The 18,614-nt window shown below is 39.4% G+C and overlaps 1 protein-coding gene and 1 non-coding gene across 8 annotated transcripts in view; both read left to right on the forward strand.

The window, feature by feature from the left end:
* Nucleotides 1-14,784, forward strand: part of cep135 (centrosomal protein 135) — a 101,186-nt gene extending 86,402 nt beyond the window's left edge. For 2 of the 7 annotated variants that reach the window (XM_059989237.1, XM_059989241.1), the window contains 6 exons: nt 4,669-4,854; nt 5,681-5,890; nt 7,317-7,519; nt 11,298-11,402; nt 11,712-11,865; nt 13,013-14,778. In XM_059989237.1, coding sequence (XP_059845220.1) covers nt 4,669-4,854; nt 5,681-5,890; nt 7,317-7,519; nt 11,298-11,402; nt 11,712-11,832 — 825 coding nt within the window. In that variant the 3' untranslated portion in view covers nt 11,833-11,865; nt 13,013-14,778. Of the gene's footprint in view, nt 1-4,668; nt 4,869-5,680; nt 5,891-7,316; nt 7,520-11,297; nt 11,403-11,711; nt 11,866-13,012 lie in introns of those variants that run through there. The other 5 variants (XM_059989236.1, XM_059989242.1, XM_059989238.1 and 2 more) reach the window with 5 other exon arrangements.
* LOC132405096 (U6 spliceosomal RNA) lies at nt 3,485-3,589 on the forward strand. Its single transcript, XR_009515748.1, has one exon. It is a non-coding gene; the product is annotated as a U6 spliceosomal RNA (small nuclear RNA).
* Nucleotides 14,785-18,614: the final 3,830 nt, after the last annotated feature.

The raw sequence follows: 18,614 nt of genomic DNA on the forward strand, positions 1-18,614 counted from the left end.
AAAGGAAATCTTGCCCAACAAATCTGTTTTTCTTCAAAAAAACTAACAAGGAGGGTGGACAAAGGAGAGGTAGTGGATGTCATTTACTTGGATTTTCAGAAGGCATTTGATAAGGTGCCACCTGAGGTTGCTTAACAGGATAAAATCCTATGGTGTTGCAGGAAAGATACTGGCAAGGTTAGAAGAATGGCTGACAGGCAGGAGGCAGCGAGTGGGAATGAAAGGGGACTTTTCCTGGTTGGCTGCCAGTGACTAGTGGTGTTCCTCAGGGGTCAGTATTGGGACCGCTAATTTTCACGTTGTTTGTCAGTGATTTAGATAATGGAATTGATGGCTCTGTGACAAAGTTTGTGGATGATACAAAGATAGGGAGGGAGGGGTAGGTAGTGCTGAAGAAGCAATGCAATTGCAGCAGGACTTGGACAAACTGGAAGAATGGGTAAAAAGTGGCAGATGGAATACAGTACTGGGAAATGTATGATAATGCATTTTGCTATAAGGAACAGTGTGGAATGTCATCTAAATGGAGAGAAGGTTCAAACATCAGAGGTGCAGAGGGACTTAAGTGTCCTTGTGCAAGACTGAAGATTAATTTACACGTTGAGTCTGTGGTAAGGAAGACAAATATAATGTTGACATTTATTTCAATTGGAATAGAATATAAAAACAAGTGTAACGACCAGGGCTATCGGCTTGTGTTTGTCTAGGGAAAAATCCATCCACCCACCAAGCCGTGTCTCCCATTTGCCTGGATGCTATGAAATACACACTGATACAAACTTGCACACACAATACCAGACAGCACACAATGTACGTTTACAGAGTATACTTTATAAATCTTACTGGAACTAGGTAGTTAGTAGCGATACAATATAAAAAGAAAAGAAAAAAAGGCGCCAAAACTTATAAGAGTTCAATCAATTCGTGCACACCCATTGGAGCTCAATTTGCGAAGCTGTCTGTTCACCATCTGATCTTCTCCGACCTCCTCAACTCACCACCTGGGACCAACCTCGGTGATCGACCAGAGCGCATCTAGCACGTCCTTCCTCTTCAGTTCTCCTCCCGGAAATCCCGCACACTACTCCAGGCTCCCACACGTACAGATAGAACAACATTGCTACCATTGGTTAGTTCCTCCGTTATTAATAATTATAACCCAGACATTCCAACTAAACAGCATTACCTCATCAGTTACCCACAAAGAAGCCATTTCATTATAACTGTACAGAGAAGCCATTTTATATAAGCAGTTAACAGTTAATGTTATAATTAATAATCTGAGAACCCTACACAAGGAAATAATGCTGAGGCTTTATAAGATCTTAGTCAGCACTTGAAGTATTTTCAACAGTTTTGGGCCCCATATCTCAGAAAGGATATGTTGTCATTGGAGACAGTCCAGAGGAGGTTCATGAGGATAATTCTGGGAATGAAGGGGTTAACATATGAGGAGCGTTTGGCACCTTTAGGCTTGTACTCAACTGGAATTTAGGAGTATGCGTGGGGATCTTACTGAAACCTACTGAATGTTGAAAGGACTAGTTAAGGTGGATGTGGAGAGAATGTTTCCTGTGGTGAGGGTATCTAGAAATTGAAGGCCGTTGTTTCAGAAAAGAGCCACGGAGGAATTTTTGTAGCCAGGAAGTAGTGAATCTGTGGAATGCTCTGCCACAGACTGTGGTGGAGGCCAAGTCTGTGGGTATATTTAAGGCGGAAGCTGATCGATCAAGATATCAAAAGGGTATGGCATGAGGGCAGGTGTATGGGGTTGAGTGGGATCTGCGATCGGCCATGTTGGAATGGCGGAGGAGATTCAGGGGGCTGAATGGCCTAGTTCTGCGCCTATGTCTTAAGGTCTTACATATCACCTCCCATATGATCTGGAGTTCATCCAGTTCCGGCTTCAACTCCTTATCACAGAGTGTTAGCAGCTGCAGTTGGATGCACTTCTCGCAGGTGTAGTTGTCAGGGACGCTGGAGGTCTCCCTGCATTCCCACATCTTGCAAGAGGAGCATTCAGTATCCTGCCTGGCATCTCTACTGTTCATAACTGAGCAACTATAAGAAAAAAATAAACTGGAAGGGCAAGGAAAAAAAACAACCTATAGCTCTTTTTCCTTCTCTCACTCAAGCCTCTCTTCTCTGAAGTCTTGAAGAGCTCAAGCCTCAATCAATCCCAAATGGTGATTGGCCACTGCTCAAGGCACCAAACTACCTGGCACCTGGGAGGCAACATACCATCTGGGAGTCTCTTTCAAATCCACAGAATCTCACCTCAATTCCTCTAACTATGGAATCTCCTATCACTACTGCAGTCCTCTGCACTTCTCTTCTGAGCCACAGTGCCAGAGACACAGTTGCTGCGGCTCCTCCTGGTTGGCCATCCCTCGTAATGATTTCCAAAGCACTATACTTATTTTTCAGGGGATCGGCCACAGGGGTACTCTGTCCTGCCTGCCCATTCCTCTTCCTTTTCCTGACAGCCACCAGCTAATTGTCTCCTGCAACTTGCGGGTGACTCCTGTCTATCATTTTCTCAGTCTACATTGAGCTGCAGCTTGGTGCTCCTGGTACAAATGTAGTTACCTGGGAGGCTGTAGCTCTTCCAGAATGCCCATATCTTATACAAAGAACATAATACTGTCCTTGGTGTCATTCTCTCTACTCTAACTATGCCCTACCAGATGGGGAATGAAGAGTAAAAAAAAACATGCTTGCCAGATACTTCCTCGCTTGCCTGATGAGCCGAAGCCAAAACCTCCCCACTCTAACATTGGACCTTTCACACAATGGCCAGCTATGCTTTTTGCTGCCTTAATTTTATTCTACCTTACTATTTAATGGCCATCTGGTGGCATAGTGGCATCAGCGCTGGTCTTCGGAGCGAAGGCTCTCGAGTTCAGCCGGCTCCCTTGCACGCTTTCCATCCATGCTGGGTTGAGTGTCGAGCTAGCAACTTGGCCTCATAAAAACAAAGTCTGCTTAAAAAAAAGACGGTGTCACGATGACTCCACTCGGAGCTTTCTTCTTGCTATTGAATCCCATTCACTGGCCACAATTCAAACTCTGCTTCATTGTTACTTAAGTCCCAACTCAGTGAACAGCTACTCAATCCCACTATAGGCTCAGCAGCACAGAAGTTTTGTTTTAATACAGAAACTATAACAATGAATCTTTTTATTAAAGTAAATTTATTACAGAGCTCACACACATATAATACTGAAAGTGTGTTGTTCCAGAAATTAGGAATTTGTGTTTCATTTTCTGTGCTTTCTAATATATTGGTGCCCTTATTGAGGATACCACTTTATATCTGACTATATAAAAGTTGTTCCTCTTCATGTAGTTCCATCCAAATTGAAATGATAGATCATAGGTATTCAGTTCCTGAGCCTCACAATGTAGCCTTGAACAATTGTTGACAGACAGCTCTTGAAGAGGAGGGATAATTCTTTGTTTTCTCTTAAATTACTCCTTTATTGTGCTCGCTTCAGCAGCACATATACTAAAATTGGAACGAAACAGAGAAGATTAGCATGGCCCCTGCGCAAGGATGACACGCAAATTCGTGGCGTTCCATTTTTTAAAAAAATTACTCCTTTATTAAGAAAAAAATGTTTATGGAAGTTTTATCAATATTTTCTATATTTTTAAATTGGAAATTGGAAACCACTGAATTGGCCAGTGATTGTTATGAGTGGAAAAAAGTAGATCTGTCAAATTGTTAAAAAATGAATATGAATTAAGATTAGTCTATACTTATTTTGCAGATGACAAGAATTGACTGGTGACTTTGTGCATAGTATGGACGAATGACATAGGCTACAACGAGATTATAGACAGGATGCAGAGCTGGGTAGAGAGATAGCAGATGTAGTTTAATCTGGAAAAGTGGTGATACACTTTGTAAGGTCAAACTGGAAGGAGAAGTACAAGGCTAATGGCAGGATGTTTAGCAGAGTGAAGGAGCAAAGGTGTCTAGGGGTCTAAGTCCATAAAACCCTCAGAGCTTCCACAGAAGTTTATAGGGTGGTGAAGAAGGCCAGTGGTATGGTGGCCTTCATTAGACAGGATTGTTTTCATGAGCTGCAAGGTAATATTGCAACTCTGTAAAATTTTGGTCAAGCCATACTTGGAGTGTTGTGTTCAGTCCTGGTTGCTTCATTATAGGAAAGATGTGGAAGCTTTAGAGAAAGTGCAGAGGAGATTTACCAGGATGTTACCTGGATTAGAGAACATGCCTTATGAGAAATTCTGAGCAAGCTAGGTCGTCTCTCTTTGGAGTGAAGGAGGATGAGAGGTGATTTAATAGAGGTTTATAAGATTATAAGAGGCGCAGACAAAGTGGACAACCAATGTTGACAAATACCAAAGGATATCCAGTTTACATGAGATATCAGAGGCAGGTTTTTACAGACAGTGGTCTGTGATTGGAATGCACTGCCAGGAGTGATGAAAAAGGTTTATACAATATTTGCATTGAAGAGCCTCTTAGATAGGTAGATGGTTATAAGAAGAATGCAGGGTTATGGACTGTGTAGGAGGGAAGGGTTAGATTGATTGTCAGTAGGCTTATGTAGATAAGCACAACATCATGGGCTGTACTGTTCTATGTTTTATGTTCAATCTTGAGATGTCTATGCTTAAGTTTTTTTTAAATAATAGGAACAAGAGCTTCATCACATGCTGGAGCAGTTCCGACTGGCGACTAACCAGGCTGAAAACTGGGAGCATAAGGCCCATCAGGCAGAGGGAGAGAGCAGTTCAATTCGTTTGGAGCTCCTGTCTGTAGATACTGAAAGACGACATCTTGAGGAGAAAGTGGTCAGACTCGAAAGGGAAATACAAGAGGTATTCCAAAAGATGTACGGGTTAGTAGGTTAATTGGTCACATGGGTGTAATTGGGTTGCACAGGCACATTGGGCTGGAAAGGGCCTGTCACCGTGCTGTATCTCTAAATTTTAAAAAATAATTAAATTTAGGATTCCTGCCTGTGATTTAGAAATGGGTATTGACAGAATCCTCAAGAAGGTATCCACAAGCTAGCATATATTTCATGCTGTGAACTTTTTAAAACCAGCATCTTTCTTCTTAAATCATTACTGCAAAGTCAAGCAGAAAGTTCATAAACATTGCTTTAACAAGACTTGACTTACAGAGTAGAGCATGGTCATGAAATCTGATTGACTTGATAAAACAAATCATGTTCTGACTTAAACTTTAAGAATTGCTATTAGTTAACTGATGTTTATTGAAAAACTTTTTTTATTGTGCCTTATTGCAGTGGGTGTTCACTTACATGTTGATTCAACTAGTCGTGTTCTCTAGCTTCAGTAGTATATGTTTTCAAGCACGCTTCCTTTTAAGTTTGTATTGTCCTGATGTTTTTTCTTCCTATTATCTGTTCTCATTATTTGTTCATGCAATACATTTCTTCTGTTCTTGGCTACATTTCTCTATTGTTTTCTGGCATGTAAAATGTCTGCACTTTGAAATCAAATGCTGTTCCAGGAGCTACTCAGTGGAAGGCTGTACTGAAAATAGTTTATAAAATGCTTTATTTTTACTTTAATTTGCTGATTCTTAACCTACATTGTAAAGGTTATTTCTGTTTCAAGATTAACATGTTAACTATATGCTTGTTTTGTGTATGTAACTGCAAATTCTTTAAACTAGCACATGTCTGCCCAACAAGCTTATGAGAAAGAGGTAACAAATTCTGCTAAAAGCATGTCCAAATTGGAGGAAGAGCTACGACAGACACAAGCTGAAAAGTCTCGTGTGTTAGGAGATTTGTCTGCAATCAGGGATCTTTGTGCCCAACTGGATTCTAATAAGGACACCCTGTCACGGCAGCTTACTTCTAAAAACATGGAACATGAAAGGGTATGGTTTGATAATATTAACAGTAATATTACAGATGTGTCTTTAGATGTCATATTTTATCTCCCATTAGAGTTCCTTCTGTAATTTTAGTCCAGATGGTTCAAAGTCAAAGCAGCTTACAAAATGGGAAATGTTAAGAATTAGGACATGTCCTTGTTTTAATTTGTTTTCATTTTGATCAAATAGAATGCAAGTGACCCTCCTTCTCAATATATATATTTGGACATACACGCAGTGGACACTTTGTTAGGTACACGAGTGGAACCCGGTGTGGTGTTCTGCTGTTGCAGCTCATCTTCTTCAAAGTTTGCTGTTTTTGTGGATTCAGAGATGCTCTTCTGCACACCACCATTGCAATGCATTACTGTTGCCTTCCTGTCAACTTGAACCATACTGGCCATTCTCCTCTGACCTCTCTCATAAAAATGTGTTTTCACCTACAGAATTGGACAATTGCCCATTGGGTTTTTCTGAATTGTTTTTCGCACCAATCTGTGTAAACTCCAGAGACTGGTGTGTCTGAAAATCCCAGGAGATCAGGAGTTTCTGAGATATTCAAACTACCCCATCTGGCATCAACAATCACTGCATGGTCAGAGTCACTTAGATCACATTTCTTCCCCATTCTAATGTTTGGTCTGAACCTCATAACTATGCCTGCATGTCTTTATGCATTGTGTTGCTGCTACAAATCGACTAATTAGCAAGTGTACCTAATAAAATGGCCACTGAGTATTATATGTAAAGAAGCATGAGTTGAAAAAAAAGTTGTTCATTTATTTACTTTTTTCACATAAATTCTGAGAGGAAATTCTATTCTGTATCTCAGTTTTTAGTTGTGAATTCTCTGAGGGTGAATTTTCGTTACCTGAGTGGTTATAACTTTGGGGGGGGGGGGGGGCTGCCTTTATAACAAAAATGTACATCAGCTAAATAGATGGCTTACAGAATATTATTGCTCATTTTTCCTCTTCCCTTCTCACATATTCTGCCTATACCATACATCCAACTGGGTAAAGAAACTGAAACACCATTTGCTGAAGTAAACTGTTCCTCCAACTTTGAGGCAAATTCAGTTAGCATTTGCTATATAATGGTATCTTTCACAATAATATTTTCACACCCTATAGTACTTACTATAATTTTAACCAATAGCCCAAGCAAATTACAAGCTAAATTGGCATTGGATTCCTGATTTCTGATTAGGTTTGAGATCTTCTAATCAAGTTAATCATATCCTTGAGTTACCCAAGTATAACATTAAACTTCCTAGCATTTTCTGTACCTTCTGAGTTTCACTGCTATTTAAAATTTACTAGATAATTTAGTGAAGATCTTGATTAATTTTCTTTATCTTCCCTTGTTCTGATTAAACTGCTGGGTTATGTATTTTTTGTTCTCTCAATACATCTTAACATCTTTACAGGCTGTAAGTGAACTAGAAGATGTAAAGGCTGAAAATGAACTTATAAAGAAACAACTGAGTAGTGAAAGGGTCACCATAAAGAACCTTGAGACATTGTTAACATCAACACGTGAAAAGGAGCTTCAGTGTCACCTCATAATGCATGAAAAAGAGTCAGAGATACAGCTTCTTGCAGACAAGCTTTCTCTCGCAGAAAGCAAAGTGTGAGTGATTCTTACTTAATGGTTCAGTCGAATTTCATTGTTTGGAAAACATTAGATGCTCTGACTATTAAAACACATAAAAGTTTAAAATGTCATTTAAAAATAGAACTTATTCTTGTCATTGAGCACTACAACACAGAAATAGGACCTCTGATCCATCTTGTCAATCTCATCTACCTAGTCCCATCTACCTGCACCACAACTTTATCCTTCAAAACCCTCCATCCATGTGCCTAACCAAGCTTTTCTTTAATATTACAATTGAACCTGCATCTGCTACGTCCACTTACAGATTCATTCCACACTTGCACCACCCTCTAAGTGAAGTTTTCCCTCAGATGTCTCTTAAATATTTCACCTTAACCTCTTGTTCTATCTAGTTTCCCTCAACCTGAGGGGGTAAGCTTGCATACATTAACCCTATCTGTACCCCTCATGATTTTGTATACTCTCATCCCCTCTATCTCTTGCACTCCAGGGAATAAAGTCCTAACCTATTCAAGTTTTCCCCATAACTCAAGTCCTCAATTCCTTGATATCATTGATATCTTGATATCAAGCTCATTGACATCTTTCCTGCAGTTAGGTGACCAGAACTGCACACAATACACCAAATTCAGACTCTCCAATGTCATGTATACTGTATCGTCAACATAACATCCCACTCCTTTACTCAATGCCTTGATTTATGAGGGCCAACGTGCCAAAAGCTCCCTTTAAGGACTTTGTAGGGATCAGAATGAGGTTTATGTGAAATTTGTTAACTTTATGAATTAAGAATCTACCTCGCATTTCAAAGCCCTACCATTCTCTGTGTAAGTCTTGCTCTGGTTTGTCCTCCCAAAGCATACCTCACCCGTGTTTCCATTTAATTCCATCTGCCATTTCTTAGCCTATTTTCACAGTTGATTAAGATTCAGCTGCAAACCTTCCTCACTGTCCACTGCCTCACTGCAATCTTGGTGTTTACAAATTTTCTGATCTGGATTTCAAACATTAAGATTGAAATCATTAATAAAGAAGTAAATAACAATGAAACTAGCGCAGGTCCTTGTGATACACCATTTGTCACAGACCTCCAATCAGAGAGACAACTATCTATCTACTAACACTCTTTTCTCACTAAGCCAACATTGAATGCAATTGAATACTTCGTCCTGAATGCCAAGCCGGCTGACCAGTCTCACATACCCAACTTTATGAATGACTCTGAGAATGTCAATGTAGACTATGTTTATTGCCATGTCTTTATCAATCAACTTGGTAATCTCCTTTGGTGGTGGGGGGGCCATACCATGCACAAACCTATGTTGACTATCCCTATTTGGGCCCTGTCTGTTCAAATATCTATATATCTTGTTCCTTGGAAGACTTTACCTATCACTGACACTGGTCTGTAATTTCCTGGTTTATTCTTAGAGCCTTTATTAAACAAACTTCTTTTGTCATACCAGGAGAAAGTAGGCTGCTGATGAAAGTAGTGAATCTAGTGAACACATTGGCCTGAGCGTTTGTTGAAAGTCCTTTAGCCCAACTCTTCATACTAAACAAGCTGCCTGTCTGTGCTGTGCTAGTCCTTTTTGGTGCATTTTGCTGAAATCCCTCTAAGTCATCCCCATCAATGTACCTGTTCAACTGTCTTTTAAGACATTGTTATCTCCACTTTCACTGGCAGCTTTTTCCAATACACTCACCACCTTCTGTTTAAAAAAAAAAGTTGCGCCTCAGTCCTCTTTAAATCATTCCCCTTTCATCTGAATGAATGCTTTCTCCTTTTAGATGCTTCCAGCCTTAACTTTGCCCCTCATGATTTTATATACATCTCCAAGGTCAGCACTTTTTTCCAAAAGTGAAATAAACAGCTACAAGGAACTACAATAAAGTATTTCTAATCAGTTTGTTTTTTTTTACTTTGTAGGTTTTCAAAATATTTTAATTTTTAATAACTTGTGAAAAATTTTGAAGAACAGGAACTTTTGAGAATTTTTGACAACTGGCTAAGCCAAAGGATGCGGCTAGCTGTAAAGATTTTACGTTCATTGTGCTCTGGCCTCCTATCATGAGTTGCTTGCATTGTGGGAGACATTGTTGACAGGTTCTCTTCAAATTTCCACCGGAGAGGCATAAACTTTTTTTTGTTTGCTTTCAAAGAGCATGGGCACCTTGCCAGTGACAGCAGAGTTGGGCTATTAGGTTTAATTTTCTTTTAATCTTTCAACTTGTGCCTTAATCTTATGTGCATGTCTTCCTTTATTTAGCACAATGTGGAATACTGAAAACAATAGCCAGAACAATTGGTTAGCGTGCTGTCTGTAAGAATTCTCAAAGTAATTGACTCTTCATCCAGCTTGACTGCTGAGTGTCAGGAATCCTCTTGAACTTAGGCTGCTGAAGAAAGGCAAGTTCGCGCCTTGGAAGGACCTAGATTTGAGTGGCAAGCCATAATTCAGAAAATCTAGCCTCATCAATAATACAAAGTTCCTAAAAGGAGAGCAGAATTATGAGAAAACTCAGAAAAACACTTGTCATATACTATTTTTCCAAACTAACAAAATTCATTTGGATTTTTTCTGTTAATTCTTGACCTCTCTTCACAAGAGAGGCCACTCTTTACTTGTTAGTGGAAGTTTTTTATCGGCAGGTAGGAGAGAAGTTGCAGGTCTACTGACAAATGTATGTTTAAGTATCTCAGTTTTTTTTCTATAGACATGCTATAATTTACAATGGATTGTATCCATTTCAAAAAATACAATCATCAAAATACATAAATACAAATGAATACATTCTGTGTATATTGCTTTGATTTCCAGTATCTGCAGATTTTCTCTTTGCGAGTAATGGAAAGATTGAGTTTAATTGTTATAAACCTGTACTGATCTTCTGAACCCATGGTGATTTCCTTGTAACTTCATAACCCTTTTGTGGCATCTTAATTTTAGGTAGAGGATGGAAAACTTGAATGGCTGTACCTTTCATTACTAAAGCTACATTAGAGCCAATTAATGATGTCACTGTAACATTCCACGTATATCAAGTGCGAGAATAGTGATTTATTAATCTCAGTTTTGCTGTTTGGATACAAGATGTGTCGCCAGAGAGAATGATCTGAAGCACAAGTATACATTCTTGTACTCTCAATTAGTGCAGTTTGTTCAACAGAAAATTGTTGTTCTGCTTCCAAAGAAGCTAGTTTCTGCTTATAGTTGTTAATTTTACATTCTAAGAACAGTAATTGCAAGTTCTTTAAAAACTTATTCTAAATAACAACAAATGTATTTTGATCAAAACTGCCTGCAAATATGCAAACTTTTTAATTGGATGAGTAACACAGTCTTTTATATGAGAAATGGTACCCATTGGGGGATAAATAATACAAATAACAGACACCAAGAAAGTGATATATTTACTATTTATTCAGTTTACATATGGCTATTAAAATAAATTCCTGTTCCTCTATCTGAAATGTCAACAGTGTAAGAGGTCAAAGTAGGAGTGGATGGAGAATTAAAATGACAAGTAGCTGACTCGGGCTTCATTTCAGCAATTTCAGATGTTTGGCCTTACATTATTGTGTCAGAACTAAGTTCTAATGGAAGAATATTTAGTTTTTTTTTCTCTTGGTCTACTAGTTAATTCCTTCATTTCAGACTTTCAACATTTAAAGTATTCTGTGTTGTTGGTACCTCACATGTTTCCTATTGGTATCTACTTCCCTTAAAACAGTAACTTACATTTTGATGTTCTGCTGTTTCTCATCTCAAATGTTAATTCTTTACAGATCAAGTCAGAATCATGATTTAGTTCAGCTTCGTTCTAAATCTTCACAACTTCAAACTGAGCTTGATCTTATGAAACGGCAAATCACAACAGAACGTTTTGAAAGGTAACATCTCTTCTAGTATAGTGTGAAAAATGTATGCATTCTTTATATTTAAAATTTTGAGGCCATTCATGATTTAAACCTTTTAGCTTACCTTAATTGTTTGGTGAAATCTGCCTTTCTATAATACTTAATATTTGGAATATAGTTTGGTTTGAGTGACTAGAAATATTTAACTGTTTATGTCATGTTGAAAAAACATTTTTAATGTAATTATTCATTGAGCTTATAGTTTTGATTATACATCAAAAGTCATTGGTAGTCTCATGTTTCCAGACAAAAATGCTCTCTTTTTAATTGTTGATTGTACAGAGAACGTGCAATTCAGGAAATGCGTCACCATGGCCTTTCTACCACTGTCAGTTCTTTGTCCCCGCTTAGAACATCAGGGAGCCCTCTTTGTCATTCCCGTGATGCATGCTCCCCTAAATGAGTATCAGAATGTTCTGCAGACTATTAATTGCAAGTGAGTAACTTACGGTACTTAATAAAATCTGAAGGAATGAAATGTTTAAATGTCCCTTTTCTTTAAAACACATGTTCCAATTTAGCCTAAATGTTTATATATGAACAGTATCAACATAAGTTTTGCCACAATTTTGAATAATGATGCTTCCCCACATTAAGGGAAGGCATTCATTTTCTGACCATACTCATTCAATTCAATTATAATCCTGTGAACATGCTACCTGGTCCTCCAGGGATCTCCACTCCTTGAATTTACATGTTAAATCTTACCTCTTGATCTTGGGGAAACTTGTGTAACAATAGTCTGTCTCTTTTACTTTCACATTAACTTCTACAATCTCTCTCTCTGGATGTAGTTCACAATGTTCACGCCCAGCACGGTTTTACTCCCCATCCAGTACAAAGATTACTACCTAAAGAATTGAGGACAGATCCAGTCAAAATAAAATGAAGCTTTATTTCAAAACCCTATGCCCACTTTGTCACCCATTTTGGTAAAATCTGATTCCTTTGCTCCATATGCTTAGATCTATCAGTTTCAATCTTGAGGATTCCAGTATGACAATAAGTGTACTTGAAAGAAGTGCTCACATTTCTGTGTCATTCAGTGATGCTCAGGTTGCTCATTTACTCCTTAGCTCAGATCTTTGAGGTTGTGCAGATAGGACAAGATAACTTTGTTCTATTAGCCTTTTTCTGGCCAGCAGTTTTTCAGATGTCTTCCATACTTTGTTTTAGAAATAAGACCAAGAATCTTCAAACTGAAAGATTAATTGTTTCCCTTTCTACAGATGCTGTCCAAAAAATTTCCCTATTTTATGTTTTTATTTCATATTTCCAGCATCTGCAGTTTTTTGGTTATTAATATTGTTTTAAGTTCAACCTATGCAGAAGATTGTCTTTCTGATCACCAGTTCCAGCTTTAAAAAGAAACTGAATTGGAGAATGGGGCGATACAGTTAGGGGAATATGTTAATTGAAAATCCAAAGAAGGGTTTTTATTCAGAGAATTAAAGCAATTAAACATAATAGCTAATATTATACCTTTTCTAACACAAGCAGATTTGATGTTAAATAAAATAATTGGCTCATTCTTAATTTAAAATTAGTATTATTAATAATAAGTACTTTGCTTCTCTTCCCAGTTTTAGTTTATTTAAAGGAGTAGACTTCAAGCAGAACAGTTGAATATTTCACAAATGGAGCTACAGGTCTCTCCAAAGGAATTTTTCAGAAGTTGCACGCCTAATCTTTTACAATATTTATTTCATCAATTTTTGTGTAACTTTGAAATAAAGTAAACTTAATTTCAGGAAACAATTCTGTATTAGATTGTATGGGCTATTGTAAATTAATTAATTGGCTGATCTAACATTCCACACAACACATTTGTCAATGTTGCTGTTTTAGTTTATTAAAAAGGTCAGCATTTCTCCAATATTTCAAAAAATATCACTCAGTACTCTGGCTTGCCTTTCTATATTTTATAAAGTAGAGTTTTTACACTCCATACCTGTATATTATTACATGGCTCAAAAACAAAAAAAAGATTGTATGATCTTTCAAAACATTGCCATAATTAAAGCATTATAATAATATATTAATTTTTTTAAATATTATTTATCCATAAAGCTAAATTTAATGGATCAAATAGAGTATACTAGAGTGACAAGTGAACCACATTACCAAAGGTTTTTGCTTTGCTAAAGATGCAAGAAAGAAACTCAAGGAAAATAAGAACATTCCCTTTTAAACTGGAGATTCAAATTGTATAATCTGAAAATGGTGCCAAGTACTTAATTGTTCGTTTAAAATGGGCTACTGTGATTTTCAGAGCTGATGTGCCCATACTGTACTGTAAATATCTGTATTCTATTGTGAATGGCTGAAGAAATTTTTATTTGTAAAGATATTTTTATACTGAATTAGGTTTTCAGTGTTTCCAGTAATTTATTTATTGAAAAATCTCCTCACAGCAACTAAATCAACTTTTTGCTACCAGTGGGCAAGTTGCCTTTTTATTAATAACTATCTTTGCTTTGTCAATGTAAAACCAGTTTTGCCATTACAAGTTCTTTACTCATGTAATAATAGTGAAAGAGATTTTCAGCTTTTAATTAAGGCACAGGAGGCTATATATAACTAATAAATCAGCATAAATTTGTGGAAAGTTAACAGTGAATTCCGCAGACTAATTCATGAGCATAAATTTGCTTGATTAAGTCCATGTACCATAAAAATCATTGTTGAATTAAATGATTTAAGTGGGTGTCACTGGTAGTTTGAATATTTTAAAGGGATTTTTTTTTCTCTGTTACAAATTTGATATTCCAGTGTAACTTGATATACCATAATACCTTGATTGCTTCAGATCTGGTACATCTGTTTAATGTCATTATCAACTAACATGAATGATGATTGTGCCCTTTTCTTTGAGGAAAAATCTCTTATTTGATATTTGAAAATGTTATCCCTAAAGTATCTTCAGGATAGTAATTTTATGACTATTTTAAATATGTTTATTGTTTTATTTTTACTACAGAGCATGGTTTTTGCCAATTGTAATTTAGCATTTATTTGTAAGAAATAAAAATGGTATTTATACTGTTACAACAAATAACTCCTGAATTCTTGATGTTTGTAAATTAAACTTAAACTTGCTGTGGACTAAACTTTATTCCATTTCCTTATATGATCCTTGTTGTCTAAGCCAATCCAAATGTATTCGTTCATCCTGTAGAAGAGAACCAGTGCTAAACTTGTGCTCTATTTTTAGTGCTCCATAACACAATTAAAATCTATAGATGGGCTTCAAGATGAGCCTTGAGAACTCTAGCTCTAAAATAAGTTTCTTCTAATTGATGATGGCGGACTTCTGCACCCTGAATTTCAGATCTTGTAAGGTCAATACCTCTACCCTTTGAGACAGAGTTTGAAAAGCCTTTGTACTGGCCATATTGAAATAATTCAGTTATATTTAAGTACTATTTTAGAGAGAGATTATTTGTTTATTAGATATTTTTTCTTAAAGGATCTAATATATACAGATTTGAAAATGAATTCAGTTCTTTAGCTAATAAAGGAAGGACTAGGTGTTCACTTAAGTATGGTAGTAAAAATTCAGATTTTTTTTTTAAAATGTACCAAAATTGATATTGTATCAAGGTTCTCTCCAGAAAGGTTCTGTCCCTGTCTATACTTGTTCCGGTTTTCTTCAGAATTATGTTTAATATCACTGACATATGTAGTGAAATTTGTTGGCAGCAGCACAAAAATGCAATACATGACCATGTAAAAAATAAATCAATTACAGTGAGTATATATGTATATTAAATAGTTAAATTAAAAATGGTGCAAAAACAAATAATATAAGGTAGTGTTCATGGGTTCAATATCCATTTAGGAATCGAATGGCAGAGGAGAAAAAACTGTTCCTGAATCACTGAGTGTGTGCCTTCATTCTTCTGTACATCCTTCCTGATAATGAGAAGAGGGCATGTTTGGGCTAAGGGGATCCTTAATGATGGATGCTGCCTTTCTGAGGCACTGCTCCTTGAAGATGTTTTGAATACTATGGAAGCTAGTGCCCAAGTAGGAGCTGACTAATTTTGCAACTTCCTGTAGCTTCTTTCAATCTTGTGCAGTAGCAGCCCCCCCCCCTCCCCCGTCCATAGGAGACAGTGATGCAGGCTGTTAGAATGCTCTCCACAGTACATCTGCAGAAGTTTTTGAGTGTCTTGGGTGACAAATCAGGTCTCCTCAAACTCCAAATGAAATATAGCTGCATTCTTGCCTTCTTTATGTAACCCCCTCGGTCACCTCAGGCTCGCTCAGCTCGTTTCGTCTAGGGGGAACAGCCTTCGGCCCCACCAAACTGGGTAATCAGCTGGTGTGGATGCTGTGTGATGTCCCCGCCTCGCCCAAAAACAGACAGTACACCATATGCGATTAAATGAGTACAATTTATAAAGGTTACTATAACTAAGTGATTAATAACGATACAGTATATATGAAGAGAAAATTAAAGAAAAGGCGCCAAACTTATCAAAGTCCAAACCACTTCGTGCACAGCCGTTGGAGCTCAATTTCTGAAGTCTTCTGGCCACCATTCGATCCCCTCCGAACTCCTCGACTCGCAGCTCAGGACCCTCCAAACTCTTCGACTCTCCAAACAGCTCAGGACCCTCCGAGTGGTCAACCAAGCACATCTAGCTTCATCCCCCCCCCCTCCTCGGAGAATCTCCCGGCCTCGGACCCCCCTTTGGGGTCCGATCCTCGCCCAGCTTAGAGCATTGCGTCCTCTCTCTCGACCCCCTCGCGCCGATCTGCCCAAAAGCCCGTCAACAAAAGCTTACAGACTCAGAAGAAAGAACATTAATCCCCATTTGGTTTACAAAGGAATACCATTCTCGTTATCAGTAAATTAGCATTCCTGCTAGTTAACAAAAAGAAGAAACCCTCTTTACACTCTCCCTCCACCAAATAAAAGTCATGTCCTCATGACTACTAAATAACTCGCCACCTTTCCTGCCAACACACCGTAACCCAAGCACAAACAGTGACATCTCCTCCCCACACAGTAACCCTCACGCCCTGTTTTTCAGGCGCTACTTAGGCCAACTATCTGGGAGTTCCCTAACCCTTCTGAGGCCTCCATACCCCCTCACCTAAACCCTTCAGGCTCGGACACAACTGGGGATACCTTGGGCCCACTACCAACTCCTCTCTCAACCTCTCACTCATGCCCCACACTGCACACAGCTAACCCTCCCCGCTACACCTGACTCAATGGGAGAAGGGCCAAAGGTCTCTTCCTCAATCGAGGGAAAGTCAGCAAAAGGCAGCATGTACCACACATCCAGCACATCATCCATCGAATCTGTATTCTTCCTCATTCCTGTGATCGGTAGCTGCTGTTTGATCTTCTCCAAACGGAAACATGTGGCCTGCACTGCTCCCTCAGTCTCTTCAGCCTCCTGTTCAGTATTCACTGCACTTCTCTCCAGCTTTTTCTTCCTCATGACTTCTTCCAGATCAACTTTCAGGTTTTGCACTTCATTTGAACTGTCAATGGTCATCTTCAGGTTCCCTTCAAGCTTCCGCTTCTCTCTTCTGAGATTCATCTGTAATTTCTTCACCTCCGCAAACTCCCCTCTCCTGGTTCTCAGTTTGCTATTACCCTCAGTCAGACAACTTTCTTCATTCTCTCCAACTTGTAAGTCTTCCGAATGGTTCCAGATCACTTTCTCCAGTCTCTCCGTCTTCATTTCAAACTGGATTCCGTAGAGACAGTCTCTCACCAGCTGCGACCTTCGTCAGCCCTGGCACGTGTCCCGAAAACACTTTAACTCGGTAGTTCTCAGCTGCTCCTGCAACGACCTCACTTCATATTCTCCTGAGGCAAATCCAAATACCAATAGATCATCCACATACACCAAAACTCCAAACGCCTCCACATCCCCTATGGTCTTCCACCTGCCCCACAGGAAGGTTGCAAGGGCTCCAGATATGCCCTGTGGCATCTTTTCGGACCTGAAGACTCCTAGGGAATTTATAACGGCCGTCTTCTCCTTGTTGGCCCCACTCATCGGGATCTGGCAACATCCACTCCTCAGATCCAGCACCTTAAACCACTTCACACCACTCAGACAGGCCATCGCCTCTCTGGCCCTCAGGGTCATATTCTGGTCACTGACAGTGCGCCTCTTCAACGCAATATAATCCATACACACGCTGCCTACATCTTCCACGGCTGTAGGGGCCAGTCGCCGCAACCTCTCTCTCTCTCCGAGGTGTCTTCAGCAGTCAACTCCCCTCCCTTGTGGTATTTCACAGCGTCCACGAAGAGGGTCTCACCATCAGATACTTCCCCCAGGCCGTACCACCACTGGCTCTTGTTTGAATTCGGTATCAGCCCAATGCTGCTACACACGTCCACACAAGCAGCTCGAAACCCTGGGTGCATCGACAATGCCTCCAAACAGCGCTCACCCGCCTCCTCCGGGCAGGCTCCCAAGCGCATCAACAGGATATTGGTTCTCTCTAGAACAGAAACGCTGCCCGTCTCAACAGGGTCCGGACACATCAGCATTAACGATTCCTGAACCTCAGTCTCCTCCACATTTGCCTCTAAGAACTCCATTTTCACTGACCAACAACCGTCGTCTGGATAATCACCGGCACTGGTACCCCGAATCTCCAGTGTCCTCAATGTTGTCAAGGGTAAATGCTTCCAATAACGGTTATGAAACAAACTGTACAGCAACTTCACCGGCGCCCCAGTGCCGAGGATGGCTTTAACTTGACTTCCATCCATCCGTAACAACACCTGTGCGCGTGGCCCCTCTAATCCTTCAGGAATAGGGTCTGCTCCTTTTGGGAGTTCGTTGGTACATTGCTGGGAACGTGCTCCCCCAGAGACCCCAAGCCGTTCCCCCACTGGGCCTCCTCTAAGTTTCCCGACACCTCTCGAATCAACGGAACAACCGATCCCCTTGACAGATCCCCTTGGCACCACAAGCAATTTATCTGCCCCCCTAGGCAAAAAGGGATACCCTAAAAACTTCCCACCAATCTCCTGCCACGGATATGATAAGCCCCCCAGCTGCGGCATTTGACTTCCAGTCGAACCACACGCATCTTCCCACACTTTCCCAGAACTGGTAGCGGTCACTTCGAGGTAATTGCGCCTGACAGTTCTAACAAAGTCACCAGCCCGCCTACTCAAACTTTCAACCCGTCCCTGTC

The sequence above is a fragment of the Hypanus sabinus genome, chromosome 14 (assembly GCF_030144855.1).
Source record: "Hypanus sabinus isolate sHypSab1 chromosome 14, sHypSab1.hap1, whole genome shotgun sequence".
Classification (NCBI taxonomy): Eukaryota; Metazoa; Chordata; class Chondrichthyes; order Myliobatiformes; family Dasyatidae; genus Hypanus; species Hypanus sabinus.